At 28.9% G+C, this 17,498-nt stretch overlaps 1 protein-coding gene across 1 annotated transcript; it reads left to right on the forward strand.

Annotated features, from left to right (window-relative positions):
• Positions 1–5,748: 5,748 nt before the first annotated feature.
• On the forward strand, positions 5,749–10,266 carry LOC148204052 (uncharacterized). Its single transcript, XM_088106070.1, has 16 exons — positions 5,749–5,919; positions 6,477–6,653; positions 6,762–6,868; positions 6,967–7,072; positions 7,177–7,295; positions 7,543–7,611; positions 7,699–7,797; positions 7,938–8,135; positions 8,490–8,579; positions 8,685–8,837; positions 8,910–8,990; positions 9,100–9,208; positions 9,326–9,397; positions 9,629–9,738; positions 9,848–9,933; positions 10,128–10,266. Exons 1-16 carry the CDS (start codon positions 5,749–5,751, stop codon positions 10,133–10,135), a joined length of 1,755 nt encoding a protein of 584 aa, XP_087962196.1. The 3' UTR covers positions 10,136–10,266.
• The last annotated feature ends 7,232 nt before the right edge of the window (positions 10,267–17,498 follow it).

Raw genomic sequence — 17,498 nt, forward strand, 5'->3', positions numbered from 1 at the left:
ACAATATCTCCATACCAAAATATTCATAGAAAAAGTAAAGTCTATATGGAAATACTTGCCCATGACCTGAACAAACCATAAACAAAGGAACAAAATATCAACAAAAATAATCTACAAATATTTTATTTTTGCGTTCCTAAATGAAGGGGGTGGCGACTGGTCAGGGGAACAACTAAAACAAAATGGGGACACAGAATACATTTTAAGTTTTTATTGATTTCTTAAGTCAGGGCAAAATGGTCATTAAAAAACCTAAAGGGGTGCAGAAAAAGAAGAGAGTGGTGCAGAAAGCAATTACCCACTTTTATGTGACTGATTTAGCGAATAATTCAAATGGGCTTCTCAGGTCTAGCTCCTTGGTTTTTGGGCTAAGAGTTTTTAATGTGATAATTATATTTATTTTTAACAAAAAGTAATATTATTTTATTAAAACGTATACATCATAATTTATATATTAAAAATTAAAATTAATTTCACGTAAATAAATTTAAAACATTCATATTTTAGTTTGAACTTTTAGATCTATTTTTTATTTTTATTTTTTAAATGAACAAAATGACTCTTTCACTTTACATAAAACTGGACTAACATAAAAACATATAGACCATTTAAAATACAACTAATATTGACAGTTGATTTGAATTGTGAATGGGTTCAAATTACAAAAAAGAGATTATAGTTAGTCTATCATATTATTCTGGATATCTCCTTTATCATTTTAATATGAAAAAGTGCTATCATATACTAATTACGGTATAAATTCTTGCTTCACTCGAGACACATTTTTTTAATAATATGTATAATCCTGGGATAGATTTGTTAAATTGGTCTATTTCATAATATTTGATCTCATGGATGGAAACAAAAAAATTCACAAGATAAAAAATATTTTTTAGTAAAAAAGGTTAACAAGGTTAAATGTCTATAAAGTTGTATGGCTAGATTAACTCATAGACCTTCTTTTAACACATGTTAACTATTTTATTTCTATTAATATATTTTTAATAATTTTTGAAAGTTTTTTTATTAAATTAATATATTGGTCTAATTGATGTTCAATATTACCAAAACGAGTTCTGACGTCCGTTATTTTAAATCTTTGGTGTCTGTCCAAATTTCGATGTCATAGCGTGAAACGTCAATTTGACGTCGAAAGAAAGAAGAGACATTGATTGACGTCAAAAAACTAGCATATCTGATGTCCAAGACTGTTGGGTAACATACCTTGACCGTTGAGTGCAATTTCCAAAGATAGTGAAAAATGGCCAAATTGACATCGAAATTTATCGTAGCCGATGTAAATGAACGTTTTTTAATGCATTAACAAACGTCCATCCTAAGATTTTTTTAATAAATAATTTATTTTTACAATTTTACCAAACTTGAAAAGCAAAAATGTAGGAGTTTAACATTTCATGTATCAAGAACTCAATTTTAACTGTGTATGTACTAATCAAAACTATAAACTAAAGCTATCGCAAGTAAAACTAAAAATTAAAGCTATCAAAACTCAAAGAATTAAAACTAAACTAATGTATATCCTAACTCAATCACTCTAAAAGATATGTTGTCCACTCTAATCGTATCTTCTTCATTATAGCCTATATTATTGGTGATAGACTGTTGAACCGCTGCAAAAATAAGCAACTTTATTATGTTTGCATTCTAATGTTTAAAGTTAAATGTGATTTGTAATATGTGAAAGATATATTATACCCTCAGTCTAATCATCTCTAATTTATGCTCGAATGATAGTCTTAATCTAGGACATGACATAGTAGTCGCCGCATGCTTATGAATCTAACTACTTGTTACACTAAACATAACAAAGAAAGTAATCAAATATTAAGGTCTAAAGTTCACATATGAAAATTAATAACCTAAAATTCAATGAGTTCTAACCTTTAGATACAATATTTGAATTTTTTGTGCTTTGCGCCAAATACTCTTAAATCTCATTCTACCTCTACCGGTCCTTTATTCAACTTGTATAATTTTGTTATCAGTTTTGCTAGAGGAATATCCTCTATTTCTGCCATGTCATCCTCTTTATGGATTGTAGGTTTACGCATTGGTTGTTTCTTAGGAAAGAAGTACTAAAATAAATATTTTAAAAGTTATAAATCATGACGACCAAAAAAAAACTTTGTTGCATCACCATCTTCCATTAGATATGCTTCAACACCTTCCCCTCATTTGCTTACACCAATAAGGTGATTATCGCAAAAGAAATAAACATAAGTGCACGACACACGAAAAGAAACAATAAGGTAAGATAATGTGCAAAAGAGTTTTCATAAAACAAACATAAAGATATTATCATATATCACTCATTCATAAAAACAACCATACCATATACGAAGACTCATACTAGACTCAATTATATGGATACATGTATTGATATCAGACTCTGGTCAATCATAGACTTGTGATGGTAAAACAAGTTACTCGTCCAAGTTACGACACACAAGCTTAGTCCATCAACTATTTTTGGTCAAGGTAAAGTCCTTAGACTAGAACCTCATATACCTCTTACCATGTACCTCATCCTTCTGTACTTGAGATTAGATAGTTATTAGAGTGACATGATAACTCTCAATATTTGAATCAATACACATACACTAATGAAACACAACCATAGAATCTTTCCACAAAATCCTTGGAATAAATTACAACAAATATGCTCATATCCATTAACAAGCTCATCCTCATCACCATACATCATTATTCGCATGCATATTAATCCATAAATCTATCAATCATTCTTAGATAAATATCATAAACCAACAACTATCATTTTAACATCATATAGTCCTCCATTAAACATACCAAAAAAGTACGTATACATTGAGTTAAACTCGATTAATTTCGCTCAATAAGAATATATATGCACTCAGTGAATAGTTCGTGAAAACATACTTACCAAATAGTTCGTTCAACGAGATTCACACAAAAGTCACCTAGTGAAACTTGTCTCGTAGGTTGTTGCTAAGTTAATGAATTCTTTGACATTGGCTTCGTCCAGCGAGTATATTATCGCACCAAGTTAATAGCTCTATGACTTTAACTTCGCCCAACGAGTACATTCTTGCCCAGTGTCCACCAAATCAATATCTCTCTAACTTTGACTTTGTCTAGCGAGTATATTATCACCCAACGACCACCAAGTTAGTAGCTCTTTGACTTTGGCTTCATCAAATGAGTATATTCTCGTCCAAAAAGTCGACGTAATTCTATATAACATAATGTTATATATTTATGTCATTTCAATCCTACAAGTTCAGTCCAACAACTAACAGATATGCCAAAACATACCAAATTTGAATTATATAACATTCACTTACTCAAATCATCTCATTAAGAATACCAATCTGACAACATTCTCAAATTTCAGCATATAATCAATTCAGGCAATTTAATAACCTAACCATAATTCAATAGATCACACTCATCACATAGCTCGTTCAATCAGTCAATTCAACATACAATCATAAAATTAGAAATTCAAAGTATATATAACTTAAAAACAATGAAATTAGCTTCCCTTACCTAACCAACAATTCATAATATCTTAATTAGCGAAACTCCTCTCAACTAATAAATGTTCTATCTACATGTAAAAACATCACAATAACAATCATGACATATATTATTATGATCACTGATCAATAAAAATTTATATAGAGTACTAAAAATATGCATGTAAGTGGAAGAAGACTCACATACAACAAATAACATAAAAAGACAAAGAAAAGAGTTGAAATTCAATGGGAAAATTGATCCATCCAATTTGAAAAACTCACTATGAAAATCAATATTATGAAATCAGTTCCTTAATTAGACAGAAAAAAAAGAAATCTTAAAAAAAATCAAATAATTTTATAAAACTGATTTTTTAAAAAATAGTGCGTTTTAAAATAATAAAATTTGTTGGTGACAAAACTATTTATATTAAAATTATTTTATTTTTAAAGTAATCCAATTTCATTATTTAAAACCATTATCATCTATATATATAATTGTTATTATCACTTTTTCAAAAGTAATTGGTTTATAACTGTTTAAAAATATTTTATTTTAATACTAAATTAGTTTTAAACATGTACGTCGCTATGACATTTTCTTGTGAAAATTTCCTTTTATAATATACAATTATTATTTTTCTACTTTGACAGTTTTCAAAATTATAAAAAAAAATGTCATCAATGAAAATTTACATTACAAATTCAAATTTTAAAAAATGTTTCCAAACCAATTTAAAAGACCATTACTAAAATATATTGTTTCAAAAACACGTTAAATAACTATATATATTTACATTAACTATAGTAATGAAACATCTATCTATATATATATATATATATATATATATATATATATATATATACAATTTTTCAAATAATTAAACTTCTGTTTATTGTGAATTTTAAGTCATTACGTCTTCAAAACAAATTCAATCCTGATCCTGCCAATGAATCTTTTTAATTATTTTTCGATAATGCTACTCTCTTAAACTATTATATTATTTCATATTTATCGGTTTTCTCTTTAGTTTATCCTATACCAAATGAAACGTAAAAGTGTGGGTCTTGCATTTGAACAACCATAAACTATTTTACGTTTTCTTCAGTGGGTGGATATAAAAGTCAACCCATCTCAGTCGTTAACGTATCTAATTAAATCAACTTAATAGCTCACGTGAACAGCGGTTTCATAAATCCGGACAACCAGCTTGTGGTGGGTCCCAACTATAATTACAGTTTCCGAGGAACATTACGTAAGCAGTATAAATACAAGACTGAGTTTGTACGGTAGTTCATGGTCTTTATTTGCGAGTAATGATTTAATTAATAAGAATTAAGCAAAATAATTAATTTACTTATTATAAATCGAGACTTATTAAAGTACCCCATTTCTAATTTGAAAATTATAAACAGTAATGCACGAAACCTTACAATTTAATATTTTATGCACTTGAATTTAAAACATCCTGAAATATTTCACTTCAAATTTATTATTTTTAATTTTTTAATAACAACATAGATGACATGCAAGCTTATCACTGTTATTTATGAAAAAGTAATAATTATTACACACTTTTATATTCATTTAATATTTAATATAGAAGATAAAATCTTTCGTATTTATTTAATTTTGAATACAAAGATAAAATGAATATGAAATATAAATTTTTTAATTCTTTTAAGAAAAAATAATTTTTTGACATAATTAAACTTCTTACGTTGATTTGACACTAATTTTTGTAATTTTTTACTTTTTTTTAAATACAAAAATTTATTTTTTTATGATCAATTTATTTTTGTTGTGTCAAATGGACGTAAAAGTATGTAATGACGTTCCTTTCTTGAAAAGAATAAATTAAAAAGTAAAAAAATAATATTAAATAAAAGTAAAAAATTTAATTGTGTGAAATAATTTTCTTTCTAAAATTAATAGAAAAAAATGTAAAGAAGTTTACACAGTGTAATTGTCCAAGTGTCTGTTTATACAAAGATGACATTAAGATTTTAGCTTAGATGGTAATGCAAGTTACGAGAATCTTCCGCCATGAGTCAGTCCCAGGTTTTATCCACATGACGACAAAGCATCCCAGTTTGTTCTTTTTGAGAGAGCGTCTTGTCTTCCATTTACTTGTGACAGAAGAGAGTTGTGGTTTCGTTTGTTATTTAGTATTGTATCGAACTTGTTTCTCTCTCTGGTTAATCACAAATGGAAGGTTTACACAACATGGATGGTGAGTTTGAGGCAGAAAATCTTGATACGTTCTTTGATTGGGACGATGACCAATTCATACCAACATTTTTACAGAGTGACACTTCCATCACTGCTTTGGAAGATCTAAATTTAATGGAAAATTTTAATTTCCAAACTGAGGTTCCTCCTGTTAACCCCGCTGCAGTAAGGACTAAGCTGCCTCTCTTTCTCTTTCTTACCTTTTATAATAAAGTTTTAATCATCTTGCTGTATTTGTGTTTTTTCTTTTAAATGGTCACACAGGGTTGCTTACGAAGGAAAGTAATAGGAAAAAAAAACAAAGAAAAGGGGAAAGAGAAAAAAAAAAAAAGTGTGCTTATTTCTTGTCTAATTGTTTAGAAAATAAGAATAATTAGATGTTTAAATTTACAAGATGATCTTTGTCTTTGAAAGGGAAAGATTTGACAATCATTGAGCCCCAAATGCATTTTCATATTTTTCTAGCGTGTGTAATAAATAATGTAAAAAAGAGTAAGGAATTGTTCATATATATTTTTCCTCTTTCATATATTATTGCCATTTATCAACTGCAAAATTTTTAAGATCTAACAACGTATGTGTAGCACAACAATGAGCACAATTGATTAATTAAACTATTCTTTGGAAAACATATCACACGGCACATTGTCACGTAAGAGAGGAAATAGAAATGTTTGTCTGTGCAGGCTGTTAATGGCAGTGAATTTATATGAATGATCCAGGTTATGGAATCAATAGACCAAGCAGAAACTCAGGTCCAACTCACGGACCCAGCATCTTGGTTTTCCCAGGGACCCTCAAGTACTATGGCTTTCGGTTCCGTTCCAAATCCACTGCCATCACCACCAACCACTTCTGTTCTTAATGGAACCCAACTCATCAACTCTTTACCATCCCTGGTAAATTAATGATTCTTCATAATTTCTTAAAATAAAAACACCTAACATCTTAATTCTTTTAATGCATATAAGATGACAAGTAAATACTTCGTTGCGTAATTTAATTAGGAGGAATTGATGTTCGACGGTGAAGGTCCATCTTTTCCAGGACTCGATGTGACCCAAACTGCTTGCTCCAATCAATTCCCAGACTTTCAAGATCAAAATGTGCTTGCGTAAGTTTTCCTGTCATTTTATGAATTGTAAATTTTATATCTCATCATAACTAGTCTTGAAATGTTTGTTTGTTTACTTTCTGCATCCCATGGTGTAGGCTTGAAGATCTTCATTTTAATGGCGAGCAAAACACATTCGACATCAATAATTTCAATGTTAACCAATCATCCTCTGTTAATCCAGCGTTGGTCCACCCAAACCCCGTGAGTATAATTGTTGAAAAACATGTTCAACAATTAAGGTTGTACTACACATGTTCCATAGTGTTTGGTTTTTGGTAAACCAATATATCTGGAGTTGTATGCAGGTACAGGTGAGCCCAGCGAATGAAACATACTCAAGTGGATTGTTTGCGCCAACCCAGAGACCGGAGTTTTTTCCGGTTCAGAATCATATCGGTGATTCCCTTGCTGCATGGAACTCTAGGTGCTCTTTGCCTTTTTCTACTTCTACTTCTACTTAACCCTTACCCAGTTATCCCCTCTCCTTACAAATAATGAATCCCACAAGAAAACAAAATTACGAGTCTCACCATATGAAACTCCACCTCTTTGGTCACTGTGAGACTCACAGCTTTGTATCTTCCGTAATAGCTTTTTCAAGCTTGCAATTAAACACGTTTTAATGATTGCTTCCATGTTCTGACGTTCAATTGAATATGGATTTTTAACAGTGGGCCCCAGCAATTCGAATTCTCTTCTTCTGATATCTATGGAGCACAAATCGCACCCAATTGCATGCAGTAAGATTTCATTCATCTGCTACTTATTGCAATCACTCGATCAACAAGTTAAAAGCAAAGTGCATTAAGTGTTTATTTTTTGTTCAGGCCATTCTCTACAGTGCAGAATCAAGTGGGCCATTCCTCTGAATTGCGGCATATTCATGATTTACAATCTCAAAGTTCTATGGGGCCTGTCAACTCATTGTATCTATCTATAGTTTCACCTTTTCTTGTTTTGGAAACATGCTTCTACGTGAAATTTACTGTAGTGTCTTTCACTTTTTAAAAATCAGCTTAAAGTACCAAGCGCGTGGTTGCGTTTTTCTTTTTCTTTTTTGTCTTAGGTTGGAGCCATACTCGGATGTTGACACTGCTTTTGTCACAATGCCAGCAATTCCTTATCAACTGGGTTGTAGACCTTTGCTGCCTAAGCCTGCAGTTCCTTCTGCATCCTCACTTGCCAATTATGGTCAAAAACCTAGCTTATTTGCGACAAGCAATTCCCAAAGATCCGGATCTTCAGGGCCTCCGACCAATCCAATGTTTGGCCTCAAATTTCCTCTCTGGTTACTAGTTCACAAAAAATTTCCATTTAAGGCTTTATATACTAATTTTAAAACTTTAAATAACCAACCATATATATATTCATTTATCTCTCTTGTTACTTTGTAGAGATGTCAAAAGATTGTATAGGAAAGAAAAAAATAACATCCCTTCAAAGAATGGATTAATCAAACTTAATACATACAGATAGCGTTGAGGGAATAACTATACCAAAAAAAAGTTAGCCATAAAAATATTAAAAAAACTTTTAAATTGCAATAGTTTTAAAATGGATATCCATTTATCAAATATAACATTGCATTTGTTGGGTTAATAAGATTCCTTTATTGCAGGTATTCCCCGTTTCAGGATCAGCGCCGTCATCCCCAAGTCACTATGCCTAATATCCAAGGACAGCAAAGTCGTGCCTCAATGCAACAGTGGTGAGAATTCAATTTATCAATAACCATTAACACTAATGCCATGTTTTTCATGAAGCGTACAATAATTTCTATATGTTGTAATAATTCATTACTTTTCAAATAAAGGTCCCCGGGTGCGCCCAATCACATTAATAAATATAATCAAAGGATGAATACCCCTAATCTGCGACGGCGTAGTAGCACAAGTCCTTGGGTAACTGGAGCATCAAGTTCACGAGTTTCTACCTCCAGGGAGGCTAAGATTGCTCCTGGTTTAAGGTATAAATAATACTTAAAAAGTTTCATTTCCTTGATAAAAAGCTCAATAATAACATAACAAAGTTTATCCAGAATACAAGAAGCCACTATTCCGAAGAATGAAGTACGGACTAGTCCGGACAAGGGAAATCTTCAAGGAACTTCATCAACTAGGTAGATTAGTTCAGCTATCTACGATTTCTCTTATAATTTATAGCTTGTAAATTCGGATACCAGTGAATATTGGATTTGTTGTTATTTACATGGTTGAATTTGTTTATAGGTCCGAACCTTCTGAAGCGATTAGGAGGATTCTAAATATGAATCCTTCGCGGTTGGTTAGGCGTCCCATCGCTGCTGAACAAATTCAAGGCAGCCACCTATCCGAAAGGGTAAACATATCCACAACGTGCATTATTTATTTATTTATTTTAAGTTATAGTTATGAACATCTAAGATCAACACTTTTAGTTACACAGCTAAAGCTGAAAAAAATGTGCGTTGTACAGGCACGTTATGAACCACCATCTCGTGGTCGTCCTCCAAAACGACGCTTTGAAGAGTATTTTCAACGTGAAAGGGTAAGCGATGTACTCGAATTTGAAGGAGTAAACTGTTATCTTAATTTCTGAAAAAATAAAAAAATTATCTCTTTACTTTTAAAGGTCTTTGAAAGTGTAACATATGCTGTTACATAATTATATATAGTTTTATAAAAGAGCGAATATATATACTTTGTTTTTCCTTTTACTGTGATAAAGAATATATGAACCCTAGAATGATGCAGTCTTCTGCTTGGTTTGTTTTGTTAGGTTTCTTCCGAAATAGGAAATGCTGGAACAACTCCAACATCTCGACAAGCCCTACATATTCCTTACAGTTATCGAAACGCCATAGCCCCAAATCCCCCATCTGCTCCTAGGTAGAGTCTGCAGCTCATAAGTCAATAATGCTGCTCTTCTCACCATACTTTCAACATTTAACTTAAAAGTAGTGAAGAAACTGAAAATTTTCATGGTGTGAATTGTCAGGTTTTCAAAATCTCTCTATGACATAGAATATGAGAGGAAAGGTCATCCCATTGACCCCCTTCTTAGATTATTTAAACGATCACCAGGTAATTATAATTCTCTAAATCACTCTTTTCATGAAGAAATTTGATAAAACATTGTCAGTAATTTGTTGTCTTCTTATTCAACAATATTCTAATAAGTTGCTGTAAGTTTATATATCATTGTAGAAACATTATTTATAGAAAGCCAGTATTGCATATTTTTGAGCTGAAAACAAATGGTGATTTTCTTCATGCAGAGAACTAGTTTGCCTGGAGTTTTCAGAATATATGACACCATATCTTTCCTCCAGAGCAGCTAGATTAGAAGATTTCAATTTGTATCTTTAAAAACTCATTAGTTGCAGACAATACTCATAAACAAAGACTAGTTTTGTCAATATTATTCGCACATCTAAGATTTGACATAAAACAAAGAATAAGGGTTATGTAATATATTTTCGTGTGCAAGTAATATTATCTGTGATGTTGGTTTCGGTCTACCAAAGTACTCCTGGGTGGCTTTATTATTTTGGCCTGTGTTAATGTTTCTCGGGCAAACAGACAGACTAAACCCTAAGATCTTAACCGCTAATATGTCGAAATAGAATAATCTCTAGTTTGGTTGTCATTATTCATTGTCAATAATTTAGTGAAAAATGTTTTTTTACACCAAATACAACACTTATCCGAGAGATGAAAATTATTATTAGCAAAAATGTTGAGTTGCTCAGTTTAAGAAATTAATTATTATTACATGGCTTTACTTTCCTATTTTGAAGTTTTGGAAAGTGTTTTTATTAATTGACCTATTGTTTATATTTAATTGGGATAAATTTAAAATGCCTTTGGTTATATTTAATATTTGAAATTTATTAAGTATTTTGCATTGATCATAAATAGAAACAATAAGATATATTCTTATTTTCTATTAGTTATAGTAATATATAAAAGAAAAAAAAAAGACATATTATATAAAAAATTAATTTCTTTATGTTTTTAAATAAAGAAAAAGCAAAAAGAAATGAAAAGGACCACCACTTGTCAAATAAGTTCAAGAGTGCAAAGGTATAGTTTACCGTGAAGTTTTACATTGATTGTTTAATAATCATTGTAGAAAAAAGAAGTTTTTCAAAAATTGAATTTCTTAAAACCTTTTTTTGTACACTTACTAAAATTATAATTAAAGTTTAAACAAGTTTTAGGTTTTATGAACTAACCTAAAAGTCTCTTTTTTAAAAAAAATTGAATATCTAATAAATTAAATATTTGTTTAAATTCTTTATATTATACATGTATAATATTCAAGTAAGATGTAGATTAAGTTCCTTATCTGTATTTACACAGTATGTTAATTAATGTATGATAAAATATGAGTTTAAGGATTTATATATTGGTATTCTGTCACAAGTTATTTTGTTCTTAAGTATCAGATTACATGTAAAGATATCATACCAATTTTGTTTCAGAGGAACATATATATATATATATATATATATATATATATATATATATATATATATATATATATATATATATATATATATATATATATATAAATGATTCATTTTTCTAATTTGCAAACTTTTTCAAATAAAAATTAAAATCAAATATCCTTACAATTAAATAATATTTTTAAATTGAAAATAGTATTTGATTATGGTTCTACTTATAACTATAGTTTCATATTTTTTATTATTTATTATTTATTATTTATTTATAGTTTAATATTACGATTCTAAAAAAACCAAAGCTATTGACTTTAATATTTCGATGCAAAAATACTCATCATATTTTACTTCGTCTAAATATGTTTTGACAGTAGAATCAAGATTTATTATTTAAAATAATCCGTACCAAACACTAATAATCTTAAATTTTAAAAAGGTTACATTATATCTTATATTAATCGACATAAAACAAATAATTTATGTTGGGTCTTATAATGTTTAACATAATAAATTATTTGTTTTACATCGGTTAATAAAAAGTTGAATGTAAAACACTTCACTTATCTATAAAAAGGTCATCATATTTTTTTAACGTTGAATTATTTTTCTATCAAATATAAAATAAGTGATTTAAATGATTATTTTTGTTAATAGATTGTGCGTCGATGTGTGAGAAAGAATGTGGGTGAAAGAGTTATTTATACCATATTCTGAAATTTTTTAAAAAAATTTTTGTAAAGATCAAAAGTAGCCTATTTCGTTGATTTTTTTAACTTGAGAATGTTGCAAAAATTGTATTTACATATACTTTTATATATGATATTTGTAATTAAAGTAAAAGTTTAGATTATAAAATGAATAATAAAGAAGATGGTAACAACTTTTAAAATATAAATATGAGTGTGACCATACAAGATATTTACATCACTCTCTACTCGCTCATACTTAGATTTCTAACAAAGAGTTGAAGATATATATATATATATATATATATATATATATATATATATATATATATATATATATATATATATATATATATATATATATATATATATATATATATATATATATATATATAGGTTTGCTGACTTATGTAACCTCTTATCAAATTTTAGTTGATAAAAAAATCTCTATCCATAAAATGATATACTTTAGAAATAGGGTATTTTAATTTTTATTTTTAATTTAAAATAAAAAATATTAGAAATTATCCAAATATCCTTAACCTTAAAACTTAGAATTTATAATATATGAGAATATTTTTGTCGACTAAAACGAGGTAGTTTAATATATAATAGAAAAACTATTGGTTTTTTAAGTTAATTCAGTAAAATTATTAAATAGTTGTGATTTGTTAAATAATTATTTTTTCTTATATCCTAGATTGAAATTTATTAGATTTAATTGAATAACGGTAACCTTGTGTGTATTTACTTTTTTCTCTCTCTCTCTCTTGTTAGCCATCCAGTCGTTTCTTTACTGGTTCTATCTTATCATTTGTCTTATCGTTTGGCAGAGGATAATGGGTAAGCCTGAGTTATTTGTTCTACACATCATAATCCTTAATTATTTAATTTTCTAAATAAATATACTTAAAAGTTCTATTTATTTTTTGGTAATTTAAAGTAAAAAAAAAAAAGATATATGTTCTATGATATGATTTATAACAAACTACTTATTTCTTCAATTCTCGTATCTAAGTTTAGCTATTATTCTACAAATTGACTGGTTGGAGATCTTCTCAGTTTGGCATCATTCCAAGTTTTTTTATCAAGATTAATATAAAATTCTAGTCGATGTAGGCGTAGGTAAAAGAATTTTAAGATATCCAAAAAAACAAAAAGTTACGACATATAATATAAACCAACAAACAATATAAGATCGATTGGTTATATCGATCGCGATTGGATAATGTTGGTAGATGACATAAAGAGTACTTTACGTTATGTTTTTACTAATATAGTAAAAGAAAACAACATTGATTATTTTTGTCTATGAAGCCGTTTATGAATTGAGATATATACAGATGAGACTCGGTTCTAATTCGAGAAAATATATGGGATCTTTTGCCAGAGTTAGTTTTGAACTGAGGTGGTAGATACCCTTTTTTTTAGAAAATTTGGTCTTTTACCTATTCAAAATCACTTTTTTTCTTTTTTTATCTATAATGGGACAACAGAGGCGGCGACGAACGGTCGAGGACAACAAAGAACGACTAAAGGCGGCAACGAATGACCGAAGGCGACGACAAACAGTTGGTGACAGCGGCGAACGGCTGGTGGCTACAACGAACAGTGCAGTTCGCGCGAAAGAAATAACGGCAGCAACATTTGCGCGACAAAATGGAGCCAACGAAGATGGAGACCACACCTGACACTTCGCAAAGAGAAATGGAGGCCACAAACCAATAGCTTCGCCTGAGAGAAGAATGGTTATGCAAGGAAGAAAAAGCAATATTAGGTTAAAATTTGTATGACGAAAGCCAGTGGTGGAGGCAGCGATAGTGGCCAATGGTGGAGACAGCGACACCAGCAGCGGAGCAGCAAGGAAAAGTTGTTCGTGTGAGATGGAAGCAGCAATTCGTGTTCGCTTTCTCTCTCGGAAGAAGAAGAAGAAATAGTGAAAACGTGCTTATTATTTTACACTTCTTGCATTTAACTATCAAAGAGGTTATTACCTCGGTTATAAACACAACTTATACGTAAACCATCCAAAAAAAATTCAAAATAAAATTGTAAATGACAAATTTCAAAATATCTATTAACTATAGGTCTCGGTTTGCGGTTAAACCGAGACATAAAGGGTCTATGGCATCAGTTAAAATGAAATCGAGACAGTAGAGGTTGATAAAATGGATTTGGAACGTTCAGAATTAGGGGTTGTCAGTCTTTGGAAGGATATACTACCTCGATTGGTCAGAAAACCGAGGCATTAGACCTATTTCAAAAAAACTGTCAGGGTTTTTTGTCTCAGTTAGTCTAAGAATCGAGGTACTAGGCGTATTGCGAAAAAGCTGAGGTAATATACATCCTTAGACATCAGTTCTTAATAAACCAAAACATACAGTACCAAAATTACGAAATTAATTACGAAATTGTTGCTGCATTTGTAGATGTTTCAATTTTTTTGAAACCAAAGTGCAAGTTTAAAAACGATTTATTTACGGGTGTTTCTTACTTGGAGAATATTTTCTTGGATATGAATGAAATAAGTTACAATTGTACATTAAAGTAGAACTCGTAGCTATTGATAAAGCAATGGATCAAGCTACATTGTTTCAAAAGACACTAAGATATGAAAGATAAACAAAGTGAGGTTACTATAATTATAACAATAAATCAACTCATGAAAAATCAAATACACAACAATAGAATAAAGCATATAGCAATTAAATATTCTTTCATAAGAAAAACAAGACAAATATAAAAAATTTATTTTTTTACTTAAAGAACAAATTATAAATACTTTAATAAAAATATTATTTATTACGCATTATGCTTACAGTTACTAAATTTTACATCAAGAAAAAGTATTAAAATATAATATGCAAATTCTACAAATATAAAAAAAATCCATAACATTTTATATATAGACACAGTAAAACTTATGACTAACATTCAATTTCTAGAATAATTGTGTTACTGAAATGAGTCTATAAACATCTATGTATCCTACTATATATTGATGTAGACAATTTCAAAGTATACTTCTTTCAATAATCAATATTAAAATGTTAACATAGCATTCATTTTACTGGTTAATCTCGAGTGCACGTATGATCTTGTAGGCATCAAGCTATTCATATTTATCAAAAACCAATGAATCAACTTTCGATACCAAATAGAATCGAAAACGTGGTCCTTCCAAACCTGGTAAAAAATTATACTTTTACTACACATATAAATTTTTTTATACTCATTTGATATTATTTTATTTACCTTTTCCTTTTTTTTTCTTTTTAAAAATATAAAAATTTATTTTTTATAAATATTTTATATTTGTAATGTTTATCAAATAAATAAATATAAATATAATTGAGCTTACTATTAATGAAACCTTGTAAATATTGTTGAAAAAACAATGTCCCACACTGAACTTGCAGTTTGTAATCCGGAGGCTGTGGCTTTTGTGGACCTTATTGACAATATTGTTTTGTCAATAATATCTAGACATGTATGCAGGAAAGCAGGAACATGCCCCACCCCAAAGACATGCTGCTTGGAAAATTCTAGATGCTGTTCTACTTCTACTTCTACTTAAATATATATTTACTCAGTTATGCAGTTACAAATTATAAAGCTAGAAAAGACAACAAAACTTAAATATATTTAATTCTTACCTCTCTGTTTGTGTGAAACTCAAAATTTTGTATCTTTCCAATTTTTTAAGCTTAAGAATTAAATATGTTTGCATGTGCTCATAATAACGTTCATCTCAATATGAATTTTTAACCGTAGGCCTGAGCATGGTGCACAGTTACTGCATTAACTGATCAACCAACCAAAATGCATGCACAGCTTGTTTTTATTCGGATCATCACGCCAACAGTACATTATCAAGTGTGGACCGCCATTTATCTGAATTAGAGCTTATCATAGAATGGGATGGATAAACGTCCTCAATTTCATATAATCTAAATTTAATATTTTAAAATTTCTATTTAATTTATTGGATTAATTGGATTTTTTTATTAATGAATTCGGCTGAGTTTTTTTAGATTGTAGAATTTATATTAAATTAAATTTCTTTAATGAAAAAGATTATTTTTGCTTTCAACAAATTATATAAATGTAATAAATCTCTAATTAAAAGAATTACATGCATAATTTTAATAATGATTATTATAATGAATTATAATTTTATATAATTTATTATTAAATTTTAACCAAATAATATCATATTAAAAATGAACTTTAAAATTTAAAATATATTTATTTGAATATTAAAATATAAATTCAAATTGAGTGAAATATCTATAAAATTTCAATTAATCGTAATTATTTAAACGTTAGTCATTTATTGAATCTAATCATATCTCAAATTTTGTTTGAAATTTCTTCGAATTTGGTTTGATAAGAATTCTCTTTCCAATTCTGCACCGCAACAAATTGTTGATTTTGATAAGTGTGAAAAAGAATTATTTTTACATTTATAAATGAGTTCAATCTTATAATTATTCAGATTGTTCTTTCTTGAAAAGTTATAATAGGTACTAGATTGTTATGTAAAATAGGTGTATTATTTAGATTCTGTCAGCCAATTTTCGCAAAGCGAAAGTCAAAATTCGCACTGCCACCGAGTACTATTTCACCTTCTATTTTGGAAATAAGTTACATGAATTTTACTGTAGTGTTGTGGAAAAATGAACCCTTTAATAAATCAATATAAATTTAATTTCCACAATTATAAAAATACAAAAAAAAATATTTCTATAATGTTATTGTTAATTTTATGATCTAATTGAGTTATTGAGTGCAACCGTTAAACAAGTCTTCTGGAAGATAATGATATCTATTACTTATTATGTGTCATGTGCACAATTATCATTTTTCACTAATAAGTTTTTGCACTGTTATAAGGAAGTTGCGTCCAACACAATTATTTGAGCATTTATGACCCTTTCAGACTTTATTATGTATTTTATTTTCTTGTGTTTTCTTTGATACAATTTGTTTATAGATGTTTATGCTTTCATTGGTTTGACCTTTGTTGAGTAATTGTCTTCCTAAGCCAAGTTACCTAATACTTTAGAATAAACATAACTTTAAATGTGGAGAAGTTTGATATTGTTATTTTCTACCTTTTATTGGTGTTAAATTTTGTGAAAAAAATCAACTTTTGTGTAGCTTTTATCTTGTTTAATGATCAAGTTTTATCTTATTTTTGTGTTGTTTTATATTTGTTTACCTCTAATATCTATTTTGAGTATGTAAAATAAGTCAATAGGAACCAATTCTAGTTGAGGAAAACAAGTTAGAATTCAAGAAAACATTATTAGACAAAAATTAATCTCACATATATTTTTTCACTATATTCAACATGGTATTGAGAGCCAGATTATTTTGAGAAAAAAATTATGTTGCATCTGCCACTTCGTCAAAGCTCCTACATGCTCTTAACGTCTTTTGAAGTTGCAGATCTACTTCCTTTTTTCATCGTGCATGGTGACATGTCTCG

Source organism: Vigna umbellata, chromosome 2 (assembly GCF_029865625.1).
Source record: "Vigna umbellata cultivar VRB3 chromosome 2, Vumbellata_1.0, whole genome shotgun sequence".
Taxonomy (NCBI): Eukaryota; Viridiplantae; Streptophyta; class Magnoliopsida; order Fabales; family Fabaceae; genus Vigna; species Vigna umbellata.